This window comes from Labrus bergylta, chromosome 6 (assembly GCF_963930695.1).
Source record: "Labrus bergylta chromosome 6, fLabBer1.1, whole genome shotgun sequence".
Taxonomy (NCBI): Eukaryota; Metazoa; Chordata; class Actinopteri; order Labriformes; family Labridae; genus Labrus; species Labrus bergylta.
Genome location: NC_089200.1, coordinates 6,420,931 through 6,447,031, shown reverse-complemented (window position 1 = coordinate 6,447,031; position 26,101 = coordinate 6,420,931). Strand labels below are relative to the sequence as shown.

General features: G+C 41.1%; 1 protein-coding gene across 1 annotated transcript in view; it reads right to left on the bottom strand.

Annotated features, from left to right (window-relative positions):
- LOC109983824 (ephrin type-B receptor 1) overlaps positions 1 to 25,670 on the bottom strand; it is a 100,958-nt gene extending 75,288 nt beyond the window's left edge. Inside the window, exon 1 of the mRNA XM_020633716.3 lies at positions 25,314 to 25,670. Within this exon, the coding sequence (XP_020489372.2) occupies positions 25,314 to 25,383 (70 nt within the window). The 5' untranslated portion in view covers positions 25,384 to 25,670. The remainder of the gene's footprint in view (positions 1 to 25,313) is intronic.
- Between the last annotated feature and the right edge of the window lie 431 nt (positions 25,671 to 26,101).

Genomic DNA, 26,101 nt, shown 5'->3' with positions numbered 1-26,101 from the left:
TTTGACATCTTGCTTTAAATAAAAGCAAATATTAAGCATGCAGAGCTTTTTAAAACAGAACTAAATGTCACTACCAAGAGAAGTGGAAATACACATTCGTAACCTAATACCAATAAGCACCTTTGAGGAATGATATGAAACTGAGGTCAGGAGCACTGCCAGCATATAAAAAAGCTCCATCAATGGACACCGGCCCTAAAACAAGCCTGTGGTTGTTAACTATCATTTGAAAGTCAGATGCAAACTTCTTTGTCGATAAAACATGTAATAGTATAAGTGTCATACATTTGGCTTATTCTGACTTTTACTGTTGGTATATACTTTTGGAAAAACAACTTGTTCTCTCTCTCTCTCTGCAGAACACATCCTGAAGTCCTCAGAATATCTATGTGTGTTGAAAACGTTATGTGAATAACACGTTATATAACATCATCTTTATCTATTACAAAGGGAAATTCATGTAACAGCGGTGTCCACAGTGGACAGGAATTAACAGGTAAAAGATAAAAATCACATTAATGTGTTGACAGAGGGCCGATGGCAGAGGGGAAAAAAATTTTTTTTGAGGCTTTTGAATCTTTATTTTGGATGATTGTAACTTTTGTCAGACATAAAAAAACGTAAACTCCTTGAAAGGGCCATGATAGGATTCACTAACGTTCATCAATGAACAGAATGAAACATTTAAAACTCTTGCCTTCACAACTCCATAAGATGAAATACCCATGAACATGAACAAAAGGCAAACTGTCAATGGGTAAACAGACTAGCTGACATGTAAACAACTATCCAATGAAGTGAGTAGACACAGATTTCAATCGAGGGATAGACATCTCTGACTTTTTAAAGGCAAAAAGTCTGAATTTAAATCTGAGTCTACTCCCTTCTGGTCCTAGAGAAACAGATATTTATGATTCCCAGTGTGCACAAAGGTCACCAGTGCCTTCAGGTATCAGCTCATTTATTGTCATTGCTGACAAGTAGACGTTGTTGTTGTTGTTGGTGGTGTGAATTGAAGCCGGGAGAAGCGCAGGGCCGTCGTGTTAAAAGAACAACCGAGCTGTCACACATGAGCACTTCTCTGTGTCACGGTTTCTTACTGCGCGAGTTCCCCACACACACACACACACACACACAAACCCACACACACACAATCTCACACTTCTTGTTCCACGTCGATGTGTCTTTCTTTTTGTCTCCTTCTTCCTTTCTGTCTCTGATTTCTGTCAGCCTCAGACTTCACCTCTCTCACATCTCTTATTAAGAGCCTTGACCTAGAAAATTTGTGGTGTCATGATTTCACTTGATAAAAGAAGAAGACATGCTCGTCACGACTGGGGAAAAAGAAAAAACACCAGATCATCTTTTTGTAGCTGAAACCTCCTTATGCAGCTTTTAAGGGCTTTTTAAACCACCAAAGAAATGTGAGTATCAGCGGTATATCATTTTACAACTTCCCCTATATCTTCTGATGCCGCCATCAAATAGAGGTTGTAAAATGACGGCACCAAGCTCCTCTAATGTTGGATCTTTGAAATATAGTATAGCTTGAAGACTTTTCACTAAGACATATACTGGATGTTTTATGATTTAATACGACACTGAAGCAGGGCAGACCTGTCATCACATCACATAGCCTTTAAAGAAGCAGGGCAGCTTTTTCGGTTTTTGAAAAGACGGAAGAGGTATCGCGCTTCTCAAGAATATGATTGCCTGTCACAGCCGGGGGTTGTCACTGTAAATACGACTGCAACATACTGAGCTTTTCTGACAACAGTGGGTGTGCCAGTCACTGTAAAAATAAATAAATAAATAAATAAATAACTTATTGTCTTCGGGAGAAAAGGATCGTCACGACAATAAAACCAGAACATATTGGGTTCTTATTTTTAGAGCTGCGCGGTGATGAAGCCTGTCTTTCTTTGTTTCTTTTTTTTTCACTGGAAGAAAACTTTACATCAAACTGACACTAACAGAAAGAAAGATGCACGCACTCTTACACACACACACACACACACACACACACACACACACACACACACACACACGTGCACACGCTTGCTCAGAGACACGAGCGTGTGTGAAGCATCCAGCAGTCTGTCGGTGTGGCAGAATCCTTTGTTCCTTTGTGACTGAACGCAAAGGGGAACAGGCCTCTAACTGACATGCTCTGTTTTTTAAGGAGAGTGATTCCTGTAGACGTCAAGTTAAACATCGTCACATGCCACATCACGCTTTGAGACGGCTGGTTATTCACGAGTGGTGGTCACCCGTTAGGATGAAATTTAACATATTCAAGTATTCCTCTGATGCCCGACTCAAGGCTGAAATGTAGTACCGTATTAAAGGCTTTATATGCAATTTTTTGATCCAGCAGATGTCGCCCTTGAGCATCAGCATGAAACCAAAACAACTCGCGCTGCATTGTTGTGTTAGCATGCTAATGCTAGCGATCTTTATTATGCTGGTATCTTCACACTGCATGTAAATTTACCTGAAATGAGCGTGATCTAGAAACACAGTTAAGCAGTGAGTACAGTATGTTATTCTTCTTTTCTCTAGTCCCTCAATTAAACAACTTTTATACACAAGGGGAGGAGTCAGCCGGCCGTCCTGGCGATGTAAACAAACTGAAGATAGGACTCTGAAAACATCACAGACAGTGGGACTCGGGTGTTACACCCATTGTAGACAGTCATGACTCACAGAGTTATTTTCAGAGGATATTCTTGATTTCTATCTAAGTGTGAAAAATCGCATATAAAGACTTTAATGATATGTTGTGTTATGTTAGAAGTACTGGGGGAATCAGACAAATCACTTTTGGACTACAGCTTAGCTGACCACAGTGAGAGCGTGGGCGTTGTGATTCTGACTCAGATTGGAAAGTGTATGTCACATATAAAGGTTTGATAGTAAGCTGTAGCAACCCCTCCTAGGGGGAGTAAAGCAAAGTTTGTAAAAGGAGGATGGGATCACGTGTAATGACCGGAAGTAACTCAGTGAGGTTGAAAAGCTGCGAAAAATCAATGCAAGGTTCTTATTAGGACAGATGAGCCACAATAGCTAACAATAGCATGCAATCAATTTTTTAGCTAACTATATCTAATGCTAGCTTACATCATAAGCAAGGAAGCTACGTCTATGTTTGACATTTTGTAAAAAAACGTTGTTTTAATTTGAAATATGTCTTTTCAGTTTCTGATCAACCAAAGAGTGTGAGTTATTAATGATTTGTAAGATTAAAAATGTTTATAATAAACAAACCTGGGTCACCTAGGCCTATTCAAAGATTTATCTGAGCTTCTAACCTGAGCATTACATCTGAGTAAAATGGCCGCTGTCTGTCTGGCTCTATAAATAACTTCTGTGGGCATAAATAACAAGTTACGAGCTCACTGTGGAACATATGGTGGATGGGATGTTAGCCATTAGTCCTCTTCAGTTATATGGGAGCATAAAAACATAAAATGTTTATCCAGGGAGGGCTGTATGGAGGGCTGTATGGAGGGGTAGGAGGACAATACACTGCATTAGTATGCCTCTACGTGCATAAGCAGTTATGGACGGATGTTCGCTGACTGTGACAGAAACATGTCAGCATATATCTGGAGACTAAAGTGAGTGAAAACCAGGTGAGAGAGGAAACAGCTGTTGTGCTGATCGACGGCCATTTAATTAATGCTGAAGCAAGAGAAGCACAAACAACAATTTTGTCCTAATTTAGCAAAGCTGGTGCCAGACTAATTGGATGTGTCAGTACTTCAAAACAAATGCATTAATGTGAATGCCTTTCCTTTTAAAGCTGGAGTACTATAATTTCCATTTGCAGTTAGTTTGACCACAAAGGGACTCAATGTATTTTTCTAAAAATTCCTGCAGCATGTGGTGGGTTCATTAAAAGTTGGACTTTGCATTGGAATCATACTATCATTAAAAAATATCAACTTAAGATAATGTGGTTGAGAAAATGTCTCAGATTACAGTCTCAGAAATCTGTTGAATGCATAATATCAAGTATTTGTGATATTGTGGTCCACTCATAATGTTGGTGATCTGACTAAAGAAATAAAAAAAAGGCATGGTCCATATTGGACTACAGCTAAGATCATTTTAATGTAGTCACTATGTAAAGGTCAGTCTCAAAAAGCTCCTGATCCAACATTTCCAAGGTGTCAGTTTCACGTCTTCTTCCTTTGTTTTAAGGTTTATTTTTAGGCTGTTTATGGCTTTATTTTAGAGCTAGGGTAGTGGATAGAGTCAGAAATCTGGGAGAGAGAGAGAGTGGGGAATGAGAAGCGGGAAAGGAGCCACAAGTTGGGATATAAACCTAGGCCGCCCTCGTGGAGGACTATAGCCTTGGGGTGCGCACACTAAGCACTAGACTACTTCCTCCAAATGGACTTGAGCTTGTTTAGCTCTTTTCTAGTCTTCTGACTTTACACTGCAGGTCCCACCTACACATTCACACCCATTCACGCACACGGCAGAGGTGGCTATTTAAATTTAAATTGACCATCAGAAGTTATTAATCCCATTCATACACATTCATACGCCGCCAACAAAGCAGCAGGAGCAACTTGGGCTTAAGTGTCTTGCCCAAGGACACATCAGACATGTAGCTGCAGGAGCTGGATATCCAATCACCAATCTTCCGGTTGAATGACGACCGACTCTACCAACTGAGCCACAGCCGCCCCTTCACTTCTTTTCACCCATGTCTGTCATAATCTCGTAGTCTTCTTCTTCTTTGTTATCTGTGACTGATTCACTTACGTCAACGTTAAACTCATTCATGTTCACAAGTGCCACCGTGAGGAGTGTTGAAGTAATGATTCGGTGAGTCAAATTGGATGAAAGATAAAAGGTGTAAGGGTTTTTGTATTACACGAGTCACGAGCCGATACTTTGGACACACTGCATCAGTCTCAGAAAGATCAGCTAGCAGACTGTAAGGAAATGTGTGTTTTATTTGACAAAAAGTGTATTGGATTAGAATCACACAAGGCAACTTTAATAGGCTTGTAATACTGTGCTTGTAATGCCCTTCAAGTGAACTTGAACCAGCGTCTGTTTGATTTTCGGAGACTGACTTCCTTAAGGATAACATCGAGAGTTGAATGTAAATGAGACCACAACTTTAAATGTCATGCAACTCACAAAACTATGTGGCAAAACCCAGCAGGGCTTCAAGAGTACCAGGAGAATTTTGATGTTTTCAGAGTGTTCGTCTCCAAGCTGCCAGTCAGAAATGAAAGATGAGTGGGCCTGTAAATCAGTCGAGGCAGAACTGAGAGCTAAACATTGAGGCACAGCAGCTGCAAATGTTTAATCTCCGAGCCCCCAAACATCAAAACCCTAATCCCACACATATTTCATCAAATCAATCTAAAGCAAATACAATTCCATCTTATATTTTCTCTGCATTTTGACGAGTAAACTGACAATCATTTTTAAACCGCCTTGGGTATGCGTCGAAGTGGGGCGTCAAAAACAATTTTAGATGTGACTTCGATCAGAAAAAAGTCTGATGGAAAAGAACTGAAGTGAAAGGAAATGGGCCGCAGAGTGTATTGTGCGTCTGAGAACATCTCCACTACATCTCAAAGTGTGACAAGCTCGCTGTGTACACAAAGAATACACCCACCACAGCAGCGTGACAGCCTCTTGAGTTTATGTAAGTGCATTGAGAAGGTATGATGGAGACAGAAAAGTAAGCCCTATAAAAATAAACATTTCCAGTGTAGGATTATGTATCTTTGTATGAGAAAAATATCATCCGTTTTCTGAATGTGCTCCAGTTTTAAATTCAGTAAGCAAAGGCAGGATTCTGAAAGCTGACGTACTTTTTCTGTTTTGGATGCTGTGATAAAAAAAAAACGTCATCGTTGGTAATCGTACTCTCTTCCTCAGGTTTGATTTGCCCGTTCATCTTCACTACGGTCAACTCAGAGTTCGTTATCGTCGGAGGGGACTAGCAGAGACAACTCCCATAATTCCCCGCCAGCATCAACGTCATCTTTTCTTATTGTTCGATTGATTGAGAGCCCCCTGGTGGTGGAATCTAAATACTGTACCTTTAAATCGTCCAATCAAGTAAAAATCCCGTTCTGGTCGTATAGGCCTCTGCCAACAACTTTGTGCTGCCACTGAGACTCTCCAGCTCTAAATATATTTGTTTATAAGTCGTAGCTATTGACAGCAGGCCATGCTACAGTTATGGAAGTTTCTGAAAAAGAGCAACACGTTTTAAAACCTGATCGCTTCACTTTTATGTTTGTATGTTTTTCTTAACTTTATTGCTTTTTTTTTAATGAAATAAAATTGACAAATAAAAATAAATAAAAATAAAACTTGAATCTGAAACCAGGCTGCTCAGAAGATATATACAATCTAAACAGCTTCAAGGTATTTACCCCAAATCATCAAATCAGTTATCAACTGAATGTTAGATATAATGTGTCACAGTGTCCCCTTCTGATCTTCAGTAATGGCATTGAATGAAGGTCAGAAAAGTGGCTTTTGCAGAACCTCATAGTCACAATGAAGTTGTTCTTTGACTCCTTGTACATACAGCATAATATAATTATTTAATTCAGTGAATTATTTGTGCAAAATCTTTGTCATAATTAACACATTTCTACAGTTATGGATTCAAATGATTTGTAGGTAGTCTGAAATTTCACCAGATAATCTACCCAAGGTGCTCAGGCATTACCATAAATTAAAGAGATAATTCATACAATGTGTCTACAGGTCTAACAGCTGGAACTATTTAAATCAAATGTTTTTGACAACAGTGTCAGTGTTAAACTTACTACGCTGTGATTCCATGGTTTATTATTTTACTCTTTCCTCAGTTTACTTATTCGACTGTTGGTCTTGCCATACAGGGCCACAGACCAAGAATCCACGAAGCATTAAGTATTTAATGCTCGCTAATGACACAGCATCGTGTTTAACGATGAATGATAAGAAAACCACCCACATAGAAAACAAGGTTTGGCCCAAATACAGCGACGACATACGGCCCACAGGTGGTGCAAGACCTGGCACCTCGGACACCAGCAACATATGGTCCATCACAAGCCATGTCTTTGCCAACTGTGTGACAATTGCTGTCCCAATTCTGGCTAATACAGCTAGATTTGAAAGGAGAATAATAAACTAAACCATAGCCAATCGAAAAAAAAAACATTCTGATTGGCTATCTGCACAGAGAGATAATGAGACGCTGACAATCAAAACACATCAACCGTCAGACCATTAAATCTCTCCTCTGTTCCCTTTTTCGTTGCCTTTTGGGCTGCCTGCTCACACTTAAAGCAGTTTGTAAATTAAGGTGAACAATGAAAACAGCAGGAGAGAGACTGAGTGATCTGTTTTCAAACTTCCGTTAAGGATCAGTGAATCTACATCGATTTTTTTTTAGAAGCCAAACAACAAGAAAAAAAACAGAAGAGTCGACAGGTTTATTGTCGATATCCAGCAGTAAGAAGCAGAGTGAAATGTCACTGGCTGACAAGGTAACTTGAGCGTGAATATATAATTCTCTTTATTGACATGTATACTAGGACAGGGTGACCTGGAAGCCAGTCAATAGTCCAACATCTTCAAATCAAAGCAAAGCATGTTGGAACAGTCTACCATCCCCCACCATACAGACATAAGGAGATAATAATTGAGAACCAGCAGACAACAAATTGAAGTATTCTGTGTAACGGAAATCCTCCAATCTCATTTGTATTGCAATAAAGCAGACCATTAGTCACACATGATTATCACATGTCGGCATGTGTCTCTGCTCGTCTCCCTGGAGACATCAAAAAAGAAAGGCAGAAACTAACACAGAGAGAAAGAGGGGGATACGTCAGCTGACCACGCATGCCACCATGCCTCTGCTGCGTCTCCCCTGACAGACTCCATCTATCAGCGGGTCAATCTGTTGACAGATGTTGCAGCCTGGAAGACATCCGCTACCTCAGCGAGACACCGTATGCTAACTCAGAATGTGCGACACAGCTAAGAGACACATGCTCGCACAGTGTGGCGCTCGGTCATGTCAGTGTGGAGCCCGCTCGCTGACAGACACTCTGCAGACCACAAAGAGGCCGCTGGCATGGCCTCAGAGAGGAGGCAGCAATAGAAGGTCATGTCTACATCAATAGATATAACTAATTTGCATCTTGAAAGTATATTTGATCAATCAAAATAAAATGCGCTCACTTTAAAGTGCCGGTTCCCTACATTAAAAAAAAAAGATTAAAAATCCTCCTTTCAACGTACAAGATGTAGAATTGTATTAACCTTAGCTGTGATATATTTTGTTGTTGTACTCACATTACCTCACAAATTTCCAACAGTTAAAGGGATACTTCACCCATTTGCATTACGCTTTGTATCATTAGAAACCTGGTAGTATTTTTGAATGGTCGTGCATCCCGCCCTCATTTTCCCCTGAGATGGGCGGTGAGGACGAGGAGCCGGGGCCGGCTCGAGCTGGGGCAGACTGGTAGTGTCGGTGCTCTCACTGTTTACCTATGGACACAGACATAGAGTCTGTTTTCTGCCAGGAATTTCCAAGATCAATTCTGGAAGAAATCTCGGAATCAGTTGAGGAAATGGCCTTGAAGTTAATATGTCTGTAAATGTTTTAATTACTATATTTCTACTGCTATACTGTATATTTTGGAAAAACTGTAACGATCGAATTTCCCTCTGGGATTAATAAAGTATTTCTGATTCTGATTCTGAACTAGAGGACCTTAGTGGGAGTGGCCTGCGGTGCTGTGCATTCTGGGATTTGGTGTCTTTCATCCACATGAGCCAAAAAGACACTTTCTGCCTTTTCTCAGCCAAGAAGGCACCAACTCCAAAATTTATTTCACAATTCTACTACATATATGACCCAATGTCAACACAGATTCATGTTTCAACGGGTCAAGTATCCCTTTAATCAAAGGCAGAGAAATCCTTAACTTTATAGTTGTAACAGGATGTGTCTTATCGTGGCAGCCGCCATGACAGTAACATGTTTATCATTGCCGTGGAAACACCGACTGTTACATCAAAGACCCGCTGCATAAGGAAGCATGAGCTGCTACTGAAAGCTGCCACACTGTTGCTGAATGTGCTGCTGTGATAAAAAACTTCATGTAAATTACACATCTAGATACATACACATTAGATACATCGTTGGTTTAGTTTATGTCTACTGTGATCGTCAGTTTTTATGATTAGTTTAGTGTTGCTAAACCAATCTAGCCATGGCTAGAAGTCCTATATACATTGCATCTGTTGCACTTGAATTAGATGTAACAATGCCAACATGTGTTGTCCCTGGTAAACAAACAGAAAATAAATACAACAAATAAATATTACCATCTGTTAGAGCTTGGTGCTTTCTCATTAATTCACTGATGTTAACTCCAAATATGAACTGATTACTTTTTTGGATTTTAGACATTTAAGGCATCACAACATATTATTCCAATGTTATTAACACTTTATCATTGCATTACTCACACATTGTATATATGCAAAAGCAAAGTCGTTTCTGCAGAGCCAGAGAATTCAAGAGGATAGGGACTGTCAGAGCAACAGTTTTATAAATGAACTTGTAAATCAAATTGAACAGGCTCCCTCGATAGATGAATTGTACTCCCTTTTGTTCAGAACTTTGAAGTGCTTGTTTTTGATTGCTTTATGTAGAGCTTTAACATGTACCACTTTAAATCCCCCGTTACATAATTAAACAGTGAGAGGCCACTTTCACACATTTTGGAGAGCTGCTTCACAATCAAGTGCAGGCACAGAACAGAAATGGGAAAAAAAAAACTCCATCAAAACCCATTTTTGTGCTCAGTATCCCATCAGATTTCTGTCACTGAGGTGAAGGGATCAGACCGAGGCGAGGGCTGAAAAACCCCAGTGGGCCCGAGTTCACCAAAAGGTCATCTTTACCGTGACCTGCCTCGGCTATTTTCTGAGCCGGTGAGGACGATTATGTAAATTGTGCATGCAAGAAAAAGGTACACCAAGCATACCTAAACAATCTCAGCAATGTGAGGGATATGTTTGGCCCTGAGGGGGACCTCGTTGCTCCTGGAGGTAGAAACCTGAGGAGGATCGGTTACTGGGGGGGGGAGAGACTGCAGAGAGAGGGATGTAGCCATGAAGTAGATACACTGGTTGGAGGATTTTGTTGTGAAGGCATTTTGCAGGTTGCCTTTTTTGTTTTTGTTCGGTGAGTCAGAAGTGACCTTTTTTGGATGAGGAGGTGGAGACACAACGCTCCTCCACGATCCAGATTGAAAGGTTGCAGTGGGAGTTGACCTGTCAATCAAATCTTCTCATCTTCAAAGTATCTTCTATGTCTGTTTTACTCATTGACTGTGTAAAACAAGTGGATGTAGTCATTGCGATATCACAAAATTGGTTTGAAACTCAACTTCCACTGTTATGGTGGCTGCCATCTTTATTCTGTCAATCAGTTCGTCATGCCCTATAAGGTATACCTTGTATGCTTAACTGTGGATTTTACTGACTGAACAATAGTGGAAGGCTGTTATCTAATGACTTCTTTATTGAGGCAAAAGAATGAAAACAGAAAAAGTAAGTCGCCCCCTGCTGGCCGTTATGAACAAAGCAGGTTCAAAGCCCTTTAATTGGCTTCACTTTTAAGACCAGGAGGATACGCCCCCCTTTTTTCATTTAGTCTGAGGAATCTATTGCAGGTGACTTTCTTTTTCTTTTGTGTAAGCTTTTTGTTCAAGCACTAGAGTTTAAATGTATGTCCATGTTTGGCAGGTTGGACACATCTATGGTGAAATATTAAATGGACTTTGGCGCTATTTAGACAGCAGGACACATTCACACAGTGATGGCAGAGGCTGCTACTGTATGAAAATGGTCCATCACTAATCCAATTTAAACGCATTCACACGCCACTGTTACAGCGGGGGGGGGGGGGGGGACATGTAGCCCATGTCTCTCCGATGGGTATGATGCCCATCGTCTGTGCTCTGAAGTCTCTAAGTTTGTGTTTGTTAGAGCACACTGTCTGCCTTTTTGTGTGTGTGAGGGTCATCAAAGTCAAGTGTTGGTGTGTAGTCAACTGCATTGCTTCGGGTGAGCACCTTAAACACACACACACACAACCACACCACAAAAAGAGGTACACAAACAGATACATACACAGCCACACTCCCAGTTTGACGCGCTGTCATAACGATGTGCAGCGTCTCCTCCTGGAATCGACCCTGAGGACTGCAACACAACAGCTGCCTACGACCCTGCTTTTACTCCCTGAATCTCCGCGGAGCTTTTTCCTCCCTCTCTCCACCTCTGCACTTTCTCCGCTGTCTTTTTTTTTTTTTTTCTTACTGTGGGTGTTGAAGGGCAGTTTGTCAGTGGTAAAGTAAACATTTGGTCCCAGAATGACTATAACTCTTTGCTGAGGCTTTCCAAAGTCCCCTCAAGTAGTAACAATACATTCACAGGAATACGGCAGAGGAAGGGACGTTTTAAATTGGACAGCCCTGTTGACTCTTCACCTTTTTATCATGATTAATGACAAAATACTACTTAATTTCATTTTTCCTCAGGTTCTTTATTGGGCTTCTGAGTTGCTATTTCTGTATTTGCTGCAGCTGTTTCTTAGACGGCGGCAAAAAGAAAATTCAAAGCATCTTTCACCTGTCTGGACAGCTGCAGAGATATCGGCATCACCGGGGCAACATGATTACAAGCTTTTGACCCTCATGATATGAAGCCTTTCAAAACACAGTAACTTACAGTTTCTCAGAATAATGCATCATGAATGTTATAGTTTCGGAGCTAGCTTGTTAAACTAATACAGATTAAGCTCCTTCAGCCATTTGGGAAGTAAATTAAAAATGTCTGTCGGTATTTAACCGAACAGCAGCTTTATAAATGTCAGGTAAAATGTTCAGCAGTGTGTCAGTAATGTTTACCACAAGTAACTTTAAAATCACAATTGTTTTTGTATTATTTGGACTTGGTATTTCTAGAAATATGTAAATATTTAACTGTGTGACACTGATTTTAACTCATCCTGACCTCCCTGTTGCAGCGCTGCTTTCACTTGGGTATACTCAGAGGCAGCTGGTGTTCCAGAGAAAAAAAGGAGATGTCATACGAACAATCAAGTACACCCATATAGGATAGTCGGTGTGTGTACTTTTGATAATGCAGCAGAGGTTCAGACCAGCACCCATATAAAATATTAATTCTCCGTCTCTCTCTTTGGGATGAAGAAACGTGTTCGAGCTGAGAGGCGGGTGGACCGTGGTTTAAAGCACACAGTGCAGGATGTACAGTATGTTTGCTGTGTGAAGATTAAATCTGGCTCATGACCAGCAGGACGGTGCATGCCATCCTTTATGACCACAATTCTACAATTCATTTAGCGAACGCTTTTATCTTTAGTGACGAACGTCTGAGAGAGTGTTAAGACAAGCAAGGATCGAGAGAGGAGGAAAGTGCAAATGAACAGCTTTAAGTCTGATTGGACACACAGGTGCTGACAGGCAGTGCACAGAGGCAAAGCACTTGTTTTTAAATATATAATTAAAGTTAATATATTGTCATCAACAACAACATCAGCCGCTCTTGAGAGCTCTAATCAGCTTATCAGCATCAAAACCATCCAAAATGGAGCGCTAGAGTCGCAGTGGTTAGTGCGCGCACCCCATGTACGGAGGCTACAGCCCTCCAAGCGGGCGGCCTGGGTTCAAATCAGACCTGTGTCTCCTTTCCCGCTTACCATTCACAACTCTTTCTGTCTCTGATTTCTGACTCTACTATCGTCTGGTCTCTCTATAAAAAGGCACAAAAAGCCAATAAAAAAAACATTCTAAATATCATCACCATCAATATCATTAAGAGCGTAGGTGTTCATGAAAGAGCTGGGTCTTTAGCTTTTTCTTAAAGGTGCACCATCTGCTAACTCTTTATTTTTTGGGATATTCTTCAATAAGTTAAGATGATTTTAGTGGATAAATCAAGAGTTACAGACAAACGGGTTCACACCTTTAAAGATGTTTGTAGATATACAGTAGGCTTACAGAATTTGTCTTACTTGTGTGTACCTTTTTTGTTGTATGTTTTCACTGTTATATTTAAATTCTACCGCAGTCAAACATTGCAGGGCTGGATTACAAGCCTGTTAACAGCCTCTCAAACACTTAGAGCTTGTTAAAATGGCTCCCTGTTGGGAGGGACATGACACTTATTGGCTTGCTGCTCCATATATTAAACTGCAGAAGGCTAACCACTGGGCTCGTTGTCTCTTTCTTCACATCTTTTCTTGCTTTAACTCATTTTTCCGTACTCCTCCAGTTCTTTTTTGTTCTCTTCCTCTCTCAGGAGATTTGCTATCAAAACCGCTGTCACGCAGAGTAAAACTGTCAAACTGAAATTGCCCCCGTCGCTCTCCTGACGTTCTTTCTGCCCTAGTTTCTGCTTTGACCCCCTTAGATTGAGAACTTAGAGAGGAAATGGAAAAAAAAAAGAACAGAAGTAAGAATCCACAAAAAATACAAGTCTGAAATGTGGGGTCACGGTACGGGCACAGTTCAAGTGTGTGACATTCTGCCAGACAAAAGTCGACACTCAGAGTACACGTGTCGGACTTGAACAATAAGCTTCCTCTCAACTGCGGTCAGTTTCCCTCTTTGTCCCGAGCAGAACCCCTGAATGCCTGACTGCTCCAGCAGAACAGAAGTTTGTGGCTGTAAAAGGCTGGTGTGGATGAAATCTGGTGAGTCTGAAGTCGGGTACTGCTTTAAAAGACCTGACGCCTTGTCAACATACTGTGAGCTGGAAGGCCATGACAGGGAAACGAGAGCAAAGGACTGCGCAGGTAGAAGGGTAAGACTGTTAGCTTTTAAATCCACACTGATTCATTGTGATATTAAGTTAATAATTGATGTCCTTTATCCAGGAAAGAAGTCCTCTGTATTTGCAGGTTACATCCTCTCTCAAATGTGAGGACTTGAAGGTTTTTTTCCCCTAATTTATATTATTGTGAATGTATCGTTTTGAGGAGTTGCCTGTTTTGTTTTTCACTAAATGACTAAAATGTCGTTGTTATGTCCACCACAAACTGATCCCTCAAACTATTTCCATATGATCTCTTAATGCATTTTATTCCCTCAGTTGATTTTGTCCTCGATCACTTACATAAAAAAACACACCGTTGTAAATTCTCAAGAGGTTGCCACAGATAGCATCATGCATAACCAAGGCAGAATTGTTTCATAACCAATTGAAATAAAGGAATCAATTGAAATCACAGGTCCACCAACCCCACAACTTTTTTTTTACAAACTTTGCGAGGCCACCCATTCTGGTTTTGTGAACTGGACTCTGACTGTAACAGACTTGAACATTTTTAGATATATTCTTAAATCAATTTATTAAAACCTGAAATAAATATATCAAAACTGAAAATAATACAGCCCTAGTTTGTGGACACACTAAACCTATATCCACATTTATATTCCCCCCCCCCCTCCCTCAGTGCAATTCTCTCTCCCATTATGTCCTCTTCCCTTATTTTCTTTTGCTCCAGCAGTGACACAGTCCTTTATATCCAGCACGGCTATCCATGAGACCATATGCCCACGGCGGGAGTCCTGAAGAGGCTGGCAGAGGGCCCACTCTCAACCAGCAAATAAATAATGGGCCATTATGCTCAATCATATGCTGAGCTATACAGGTTTGGAGGCTCAGAGGCGCAGTATGCAGCATGCAGCACGCAGGAGAATAGAGGAGAAAGGAGCACAATAGAATGAGAACTTCTAGTGCTATACTCTGATTTGCTGCAGCACGCAGGAGAATAGAGGAGAAAGGAGCACAATAGAATGAGAACTTCTAGTGCTATACTCTGATTTGCTGCTAAAATGACTTAACATAAGATAATTAGCTTGCACCACTCAGCCCCAGAAAATATGCTTTTAGATCAAGTAAAAGGGTCCTAACTCGCACAGCACGTGAGTGAAATTAGAAAAAGACAGCACGGCTTTACAAATTCTGTCAAAAGTGTAAAAGAAGTAGTATTATTGAACCACAGCTAGCTATTGCCACTAAACACTAGACCCACTGCACTCCAAATGACTTGTCCTAATTTGACACTTAGGGGTTCAATGATTCTACTGCCAACTGGTTTGTAGGCTGAAAGTGGCCGGCTCGGACGCTCACCGAAAAACAAGGTGAAAACAGGATGATTATAGTCGCCAGGCAAAGCATTTTTCCTCGTTTAATTCAGAGTTACCGCATAGCTTCACCCCCAATGCCAAACTAGCAAGTCCCAAACCAGTGCAATGAACGCTAAGAATTTATTTTACTGGTATGTCGATCTTTACACCAATCAAAGTTTTGGACTGTATCTGCGATCCTTAACAACACTTGTCAGATATAAAATTAAACAATGACAATGAACTTGTGGCCTTATTCTGTAATAAGCTACTCCCAAACACTGATTAAAGAGCCTTAAAGCTTTTTTGTAAGTGGCCAGTAAACAATAAAAGAAGAAACTGAAAACCAACAGAGGCATCAACAGGTACCAAAGAATGCCCAGGTGACTTCTTTTGTATTTTGGTTGCCAGCTTGTCTTCTTCTGCTCCATTAACTGGCAGATAAAATACATTTTTTTCAAGCTCCGCCAACTTCTGCCTGGAGCCTGCTTTAGCTGCTTTGAACACTTTGATGCAAACATGCCTCATTTGCCTCCATTTTTTGAATCATGCTTCAAAAAGTCACTAAAAATTCTCTTGATGAACGGAATGGAAACATTGACTTATGTTCCTGAAGTGGAATAATGCTGCTGCTGAGCCATCACTAAAGGAAAACGACAGCAATCAAGAACAATCGTTGCTTCTATTTGTGCCCGATTTGCATTCAAAAGCTACAAATACATTTCAGATTCTCTCTTTCCTCGTAGGTGTATTTGTCATGAGAGGCCTGAGGTCATGATAAATGAAGGTATATTTTATTGGTGGAGTCTAGAGTGTAGAGAAATTGTTTTGCCTTTGCCTGAAACAAAGGGTAATTGATGCTACAGCTTACCTTGCATGTTGAATAGCAGAGGACAGGAGGACTTAAATAGCATGCCATTGACGTCTGTCTAACACACGGCTGTATTGATGTGACTCCTTGAGCTGCAAATTAGTTAAAGTGACAGAATAATGGACCCCGAGTGAAGGGAAGGGGGAAATTTTAGGTGAAAACAAAGGATTCTTTTATGTCTCTTATGCCCACCAGAGCTCTATTCTCTAACGGTATCAATTATAGTTTCATATCCGGGAAATATAATCTATTTAGACCGGTTTGTTATGCAAATAACCTGAGGAGTTTAGGTGGTGAAGTGTTTTATAATTTGCAAGCCTTCTGCTTCTCTCTGCAGCTAAAATCAATTAATGCTCTTAAACATGTCAAGACATGGCAGCTATGGAGGAGAAAATAGTGAATGTAGGTAACTGATTTGAACGAAAGTGGTTCACGTGTTGATTGACTGCCATGTGAATGACACATTCACGTACAGGGTTGTAAACAGCATGCACCACTTGTACTTTTAGTCACATTTTCTTTGTCCTGTTGAACACAAACATATTTTCCACATTGAGCTTAGATCAGCACGATTTAACAGTATCTCATGTTTACCCTCAGTTCTGCTAAAAATTCTAGCTTATTGTTTTGGTTTCTTTTTGGGTATTTCATATCACTCTCCAAGCTCTCAATCTCATTTCCAACAGGCAAATGTTGTCAATGCAAAAATATCATGAAGACAGTATGTAGAGCATTTTGCAGCCTATTAGCAAAATATATCCGTTAGGGGCTGGTGGAGACCAAAACCAAGCTTAAACAACAGTTACAGTAAGACTTAGAATGAACGGATGCTGAAGTTTAAAGAAATGTGAATTAAGAATGGGTATCAAGAAACTGTATGTTATTGGTCAGTATCAAAAGAACAGTTAAGCTAATGGACAAACTCTGCTCAGATCTGTTTTTAGATTAACAGCTCAGCCAGGGGGAAAGCCATGTGTCTTTATATTCTACTTATTCAGCTTCCTGATGTGTTTGGTTTCAGTAAACTGACAACCAAACTTCAATGATTTTACATTTTGTGTGTGATAGAGCTCAAGACGTACGGCACAGAGCGTAAACTATTACATATTAACAGCCTAATTAACTGTTACACACAAGGTAAAACAATAAGAGTTTGTAAATTATAATCAGAATGTACAATGTTATTCAAACTGTGAATCTATTCAAAATGAAGTAATTTTAAAAATAGAAATGTTCGTCGTACATATAAATTTAATGTTCGGCTTTTATGTGAGGTTTGTGAATTAGGTTCAATTTGATAGAAAGTATTGAATTCAGGTGTTAAAGCAGTAAACATAATCCTCTCATGAGACCTTTACATTCAGCCATCTTTTAAGTCACGTCCTGATTTTTGCACCAAATATTTAAGAGTAGTATCCATAAAAGTATCGATAAGTATCGGCATGCATAAAATACTAATGATGCCCAACCCTAATGCTAATGTTGCTTCATATTGGCTAAGTATTGCATGGATGTATTTTAACTGTTGGCAAAACATTATACAAATATTGACTACATGGAATGATGATAAAAGTTTTGTTTGCAGCCTATTCTATTGCCACAGACTGGCCAAAGGTTTACAGTGAATGTACTAACACATTATTAGCATCAAATACCCAATAATATAAGTCACTATTCAATTGTGCTGCCCATTACTGGTTTTACTTAAGCCATGACGGAGCCCAGAGTTGGGCTCAGGGTGGACAAAGTCAGAGAGAAAAATGAGGTCAAAAGATATTTAGTTTTCAACCTCTTGAGCTGTTAAATTATGGAACAATTAAAAATGAATAAGATCGAGCCAGACAGACCTAGCATACCCAAACAGTTTGAATATTTTATTGTCTGGTCTATGCATTGAAGGGACATCGCCCATCTCCCCAAGCACAGCTCTGAATAGAAAATACAGTATGTCTCGAGCTTTTCAGCAATAAGAGACCTTTGAAGGATTGCATCTTTGCAGGTGATTTGCAAAGAGTACTTTGTGACCAAAACATTTGGTAAAACAGTGGCAAAAGTTGTGTGAAAATTCACAGGCAGGGTGTGAAAAATCATAGATTAGGATATATTTTTCACACCAGCAGAACTTCTTAATCACATCTCAGTAAACATTGAGTGTGTTTTGCCGGAGATGACTTCCTGAACAACTGAAAACTGTGATATTGAAGTCTGATAGCCTGTGGGTATACGGAGGCTGACTGATCTGAAATTGCCTCTTGATGCCCAATTCGCTGTGGGAAATACAGCCCCAAAAAAACCAAGGACTCTCAGAGTCTCTCTGCAAAAGGTAAATATTCCCACAGGTTCCAAGCACCTGAAGGAGAAGGCAAACCAAATTTATTCTGAAACAATTCAATTTTATGTGGAGATAAATATTTTATTCTGAAGGAAAGCCCTGGGGAGAAATAGACTGGGAAACAATGGTGTAAAAGCCTCCAGACTGGTGCGATGGATCCTCCTCCATGCTGCTACTTTTCCCCAGTTCAACTATCTGTCTGTCACATTGATAACCTGTCACCAGATGCATATAGCAACCACATCTTTAAAACATGAGCTGGCAGAGAGAGCATGGAGCAGGGTACAGCCAGGCATGTTTGTATGTGTGTGTGTGGTAGAGCAGTTTGTCATCTGCATATCGGTTTGCAATAAGTGTTTGATACGTTTCCCCAAGTGGATCATCTGTCCATTTGTTGCACAAGAACATGCACTGAACAAAGACACAAATTACAGCTTGTCATGTTACTACCTATCTAAAGCAGGATCTGAGATGTTTAACCTTTAGCATTCCCACCAGATGACAGATTGGGCATGTATGTTTTCACGCTCCTCTGGGGGGATAGGATGGAAATAGTGTGTAGGAGCAGAAATAATATGTGCATGGTAATCATGTGCACATTTAGTATGTGGACCCCCGCCTGTAGAAGGGCAAACTTGAGTTTTCTAAATTGGGCTCCAACGACAGCAGCAACTCTTGCATGAAAAAGTCAAAAGTCAAAACCCTCAACGCTGACACAAATCAGCAATTTCAGCGACAGCCTGCTTCTGCTGCTGCTGCTGACGGAGCATTTGGTTCACACACATAGATGACTTTGCCATCCCTCCCGCAGGCTCTTGTTTGTGGGATATGTAGCACTTACGCCTAACAATATCCGCTGGGTCAGGGTTTGTATTGACTTTCAAAATTACAGGGTCAAACGCTGGATTACAGTGCTGCAATTTGGTCTCTGCGAAAAAGCTGTGACACCTGAGGGAATTTGAGGTCAGAGTATTAGTGCAGCAATTTTAGGCTACATAGATGACAGGAAACAGTTATAGTCAGAGCGATGTATTCTTTATATTTTTGTCCGTGATAGCAACCTTTTTTATAGTATCCTGACAACATTTTGTTATCTCTGATCTCTCATAAAAAAGACCTCATGACGTTAAGCTTTGTAAAAGCTTCTGAAGGACTCTTTTTGAACAACACATTTTTCTGTGTACAAACTTTAACAGGATGGTGGTCAACTTATTAACAGGGACTTTAAACTGACATACTTGAAATTAAATATGAATATGTATAAAAAAAATACTCAGATACAAAACAAGAATCTAAGCAAGCTGTGTATTTTAGACGAGCCCGCTTTATGAGGATAGTGTGATGATGATGACAGAGTTCAAACTGTTGTCATTACTAGTTTATCATTATTTATCAATATAAACCTGACTGCAGTTTTTTTTTCCATTCCTATGCATTGAACGCTACAGGGAGCTTTACAAAACATTATATACTAGATATTTTTCAATACATAAGCACATGCTTAAAGAATATTTGCATTTTTACAATCCAACAATTAGCTTCATTATGTCACTGTGTTCATCATCATATTATTACAGTTCATCCCAGAGGACCTTTCTGACCTTAAAATGTTTATAGAGGTCAAAAAGCTCCAGCAACACATTTTATTAACTAATTAGACCGAAGCGTTTTGGCTTGTGGCCTTCATCAGGGGCATCCAAAACGCGGCCGTCTAATTTGTTAATTAAGTTGATCTTCATACTTCAAGTGTTGCTGGAGCCTTTTTGACCTCTTCAAGGCTTTCACTCTTCATGCACCTTGATAGTTGGTGAAGTTGAGCCAATCTTCTTAAAAAGTGTGTACAAAGTAAAGACTCTGAAGAAGGCTCATTCAACCCAGACAGATCACAGTCATCCTTTGTTCATGGAGTTTAAGATGCCTCCATCCAGCCGCAGATTTCAGCCTGCCGGCATGTAGGACGAGGACACTAAGGAATGAGTTTGTCCCTGCTGCCATTGCCTTTTTAAACCACTTATAGTGTTGCTTTGTCATCTGCTTTTTATCTATTCCACTTATTGGACTTTTACTTCTTAGTGTCTTTCTTATGTTGTATGCTGGCTGTATTCATGTTTTTACTGCTGACTGCAAAACAAAATAGTGTCTCACAGGGATAATAAAGACAACTTTGTACCATGAACTTGAATTCCAAATAAGCACAAGCTCTTGTGCCTTAATGAAAAGGACAACTTTTTTTTTTTTTAAGATGTTTTTTTGGCCTTTTAGTCTTTATCAGATAGGACAGCTGAAGAGAGACAGGGAACGTCGGGAGGAGAGAGCGGGCGACGACATGCAGCAGATGGCCGAGGTCGGACTCGAACCCATGACCCAACACAGCCACCACCCCCCCCGAGAAGGACAACCTTTAAAGGGCTTTTAACACACCTTTTTGAAATTTGAACATTTGATATTTTAAACACTTGATTTTGATACTCTGTCGAGTTAATCTTATTAAACTGTGATGTCGTTTTGGAGAAATCTGACACAAAGATTTCCTTCAGGAAGAATATAGTTCTATCTGTTACAGCTTTAATTAACCACTTACTGGCTCAGTGCTCATTTCAGGCGACCTTCACATAAATAAACTCTGAAAAGTTTTCAAAGTAGAGGTTACAACGTGAACACAGCACAGAGGAAAGAGCAGTGGATCTGTTTTTATACCAACAGGCTCAGATCAGCTTATACATCAGTTCATTAAGCACCTACTTAGCATGAAAAGACCACCATGACCACAAAACAACCTCACACCCACACTGTACCTGTTTGTCTCCCCTCTCTATACTCACCTCCTACCTCTCTGTCTCCTGTGTACACACACGCACATGCACGCACGGTTCGGTTTAATCAAAAATAGACCTGCCCTTCAAGCACATTTACATGTGTCATAATGGGGGAGCCTCACTACGGAGCCCGTCATTACGCGCACCATTAAAACACAGCAGCAGACTAATCTAGCGCTTCCATAAGGGATAGAAGACTCAGCACCAGCAGCAGCAGCAGCAGCAGCAGCAGCAGCAGCAGCAGAAGGGAGGAGCAGGAGGAGATGCTGTAAAGGACATGGGAGGAGAGGCGGACTGTGTATGCTGCAGCAGGAGAGGAGAAAAGAATGCAAAAAGGAGGTGGATGTGTTTGTTCAAAGGAGTTTAGAAAAGATGGAAGAGAATAAGAAGAGGAAGAGAAAAGGGGGACAGAATAGGAGATATTTTTGGGAGGGGTAGAAGAAAGATCAGAGAGTAGGTGACATGGGTATCATTTGGCAGTTGTCGCATGAGAAGTAGGAGAAAGAAATACAGCATGTGGAGGAGCTGAAAGGGAGAAACCATGGGTGTTGCTTTTTGGGAGCTAGGAAGATGTTTGGGGGGGAGTAACAGGAAGAACAGAAAGATGATGAAACAAACGTAGGAGCAAGGAATGAAGCAGGAACAGTGTAGGAGAGAGCAAGCTGGTGGAGGAGCAAAAGGAGCAGCAAAGGGAGGACATGTTTGGGGAGAATTGGAAGGAGTGGCAACGTTTAGAGAGGATGAAGAGGAGCACTGGGAGTTGATAGTTGTGCAAGAACAAGGTGGGAATACTTGGGAAAGGAGCTAAGGGAGAAACGTCAGATGATGTTTTGGGAGGGGAAGAAGCAAGGAGTAGCAAAAGGAAGAAAGAGTAAGTGATGCTTTTGAGGAGGAAGGTTAAGGAGGAGATGTTTTGGGGAGCAGGAGCCGGCCAAAGGCAATGCTTTGGAAGAACCACAAAGTAGCAGTAGGAGTGACAACATTCAGAGAAGAGAGAGGAGCAGAAGGAGGTGATATTTGTGAAGAAACAATTTCTTTGGAGGGAACAAAGGAAGGAGAGGAGTTGCATGTTTTCTGGGAGGAGTAGAAGAAAGATTGGTACCATTGAGAGATGTCAGAGGAGTAGAAGGAGTCAAGGATGCAACAGGAGCGGTGTAGAAGGAGCAGCAGGTATAGAGCAAAGAGGAAATGAGGCTCTGGGGATAAACAGCGGGGTCAACAGTAACTAATGCTTTGGATGCTCAATGTGTACATTGGACTGCGGCACAGTGGAGGAGAAACAGCATGAAGAGATTATTTTAAAAAAAAGGAGCAGCAGGAGGTGACAAATGGCCAGGAATAGGGTAAAATAGGAGGTGCATCCATGGGAAGAAGGACCTAGAAGGAGATGATTCAGGAGCAGGAGAAGCTTTAATAAATGTGTTGAAAGCAGCTCAGTAAGGAATGAAGGAAAAGCAGTAGGATCAATTACAAAGGAGAACCAACATCATGAGATGATAAAGAGGAGCAGCAGGAGGTGATATTTGTGAAGGAACACATGGTGAGTCTTGGGGTGGAGTAGGGGGAGAAACAGTCGTTGGTGCCTGGAGAGGAATGGGTAATGCTTAGCATGGAGTATTAACAGTAAGAGATTATGAAGAGGAGCAGCAGGAGGTGATATCTGGGGAGGAACAAGGGCTGATTCTTGGCGAGGAGCAACATGACTGTCACGGGGAGATTAAGAAGGAGACATGAAATAAGGAAGTGATGCTCAAAAAGGAGCAGAATGATGTAAGAGGAGGATGAAAAGAGCAAGGGTGGAGTCGAGCAACAGGAGGTGATGCAGGAAGGAGCAGCAACAATCCAAGAAATACTAAAGTAGGAGATGCAGGTATGCTTTTCTTTGGAGGGGAAGCTAGTAACATCAATAAGTGATTAATATGGAAGAGTATCAATTTAAAGGCCCTGACACACCATCCAGACAGCTAAGAACATAAGAGCATTCATGAGAGGAAATAACTCTCCCATGCCAGCAGGTGGCAGTAGTCCATTGTCATGATACGAGAGGAACATTTTCACACCGCGCACCAATCGTATTAAAGGTAGCCATACTAATCGAGAATAATGTCTGATAAAAAGTCTTGATCTTTTAGTAGAAAAAGACAAGAAGAGGCGGAGGCAATAAATAAGGAGAAACGGAAATAGCTGGAGATAAATGAAACCTCCGAACAGCCAATCAGAGAGATTCTGAATTGGCTGAAAAATGGACGAAAAATGGCCGACAGGGGCCGACGGGTAGCAACGGAGCTGGTCACACAAAAAAAAAACTAGGGCGATGACCGCTCTCTGATTGTCCAACTAGGACCGACGGCCAACGATCTCTTCGGTGTGTCAGGGCCTAAAGGCTTCATGAGGAGGAGCAGCAGAAAGCATTTGTGGAGGAACAAGTTTTGAGTCTTCAGGAGGAGAAGCAGAAAGTGATGCTCAAGGAGGAGCAACAGAAGAAGCAGGATGTCAGGCTTGGTTAGGAGGAAGTGGAGCAGGTTGAATCTTTGAGAAAGAGGATGTAGCTGAAGAGCAGGAGTTGAGTTCAATGCTTGGAAAGGAGCAACAGGAGCAGCAGGAGGTGATTCAAAGGAAGAAGCAGCAGCAGCAGCAGCAGCCACAACACAGTACAGAGCAGAAGGAGAGACACATCACAAGGTTTTGCATGAGAAGCAGGAGGTCTTGTTTGGTGAAAAGAAGTGATGCTCTGAGAGGAGCAGGAGAAAGAGAAGGAGCAGGAAGCAGAAGGAGGCGCAGCAGGTGCAAAATGAAGCTTGGAGGGAAGCAGTGATGTGAGAGACGCTTGAAGAGAAGAAGAAACAGGAGGTGCAAGGGTGAAAAGGGTCAGATGGTGATGTTTGAGATGAGGGGAGATGATGCTTCACGGGGGGGGGGGGGGGGGGGGGGAGGACAGCAGGAGATGCAGGAGGTGATGTTTGGGAGGAGGAAGCAGATACATGGAGTGACTGCACCTGTGAGCTTTAATCACGCTTCACTTCGCTGCTTCAAGAGAGCTGCAGCGTGTGTTAATAGAAATAGAGAAACGCAGCAATGTTTGGATTCATATTTGGGAACATTACCTGCCACTTAGTGCAGAAAGATTATTTGTGCGTATCTAATTGAAGCACCTGATGTGATACAATTATATACAATCAAGCAAAAAGGCATCGGAATTAAGATTAATCCATGCTTGGTAGTACTTTGCATGTATTTCATGCCTTTTAGATTCACCAGAAGACTGAATAAGACTTAGAACACTAAGGATGATTGTGACAATGTACAAAAAAAAACTGCATTTTTAGTGGAGTTGAATTCATAGCACCCAGCTTTTATTTTTATTTTTTGCCATGCTACAAATGCTTATTGCTTATGTTACAAATATCTGTGCCACATTGAGATCTTGAAGCTTCCAAGAGGCATTCCTGCAACTGTCAAAGATATGTAAAACCCCCGGAATGCAACAGGAATAACAGAGCATGACTAAACCTAAGCCTCTCTCACATTGAACACTTATAGAAAAGCGGCATTGAAAAGCAGATTTGTTCTTACCTTGTAGCATTTTGTATACATTTTAAACCATTCAGATTTTTAATAAAGGGACTATTTTCATTCTGTTTTAATGAAGGATAACTGTATACATGTGGAAATGCAAGATTTTAAAAGCATGCATTACACTTGTACGCCCTTTCTTCTCCTTCAATATGTTTTCAACCAAAGTGCAATGAGTTCTTCAACCTCCAATGAAGCACAGTCACAGTCCTGCGCTGTCCCCAAAATCCCACTGCTACCTGAACATCTTTAAATGAAACCCGGAACACACCCCGCTCAACTTCTTGTGATAAATCCTCAAGCAATTTAAAAAAAAATAATAATCACATTTCAGGTGCAGGCTACAGCCACGAAATACAGCTATACGTCTATTTTTGCAAGGTTAATAAGTCTTTAAATGAAAAGCTCAGACATTGCAGCTTTTAATCACAGTTAGTGCATACATTAACTCTTCACATTGCACCTTCTGAAACACTGAGAAAACCCCTCCGCACACCTACCTTCCACCGCGCAGACAGAAGTAATCACACAGAGGAGCAACGCAGCCAGAGTGGCCGGCATGGTCCACATGTCTCCCCCGTCTGTCCTCTCCCATTATCCGAGCTGACAGAAAGAAAGAAAAAATCCCACAGAAACAGAAACACGCTGTATTCCTCTGGCGTCACAGTCACATCTCAGCCTTCAGAGTGTGTGTGTGTGTATGTGTGTGTGTATGTGTGTGTGTGTGTGTGTGTGTGTTTGACAAGTGCAGCACACGGCAGAGTCAACGGGGACTGAAGCGGATACACTGCTGGTAGATCTCACACTCTCTCTCTCTCTCTCTCTTTCTCTCTCTCTCAGCATTTTTCTCTCTCACACCTTTCTGTCCAATCAGAAGCGAGTGTGGCGGATCGTAAACCAATCACCCATCCTTTCATCAGCCTGACCCAAGCTGAATGCCCAATGGGTCCGATACCCACCACCACCCCCCCTTTACGCCCAGCCTGATCTTTGTGCGGGGACAGTGACACCCAGCGGTCATTCTTCAGCACAGCATCCTAACTGATCGCCCTAATCAGAAAGTGGCTGGTGGTTTCTGTTATCTTCAAGGGGATGGAACAGGTGTCAGGAGCTCTTGCCTCAATGTATCAGGATGAGATGGGAGTTAAGCCCCTATTTTGAAGATCCTAAAGCTTTGTCACATAATGTGTAACAGCTGAGTCTTAATCCAAATGTAAATAGAAAAGTTATCTAGTGATTCAGGAAATTTGAAAACTGCTATGCTTATTTTCACTCTGGGATATTGGAT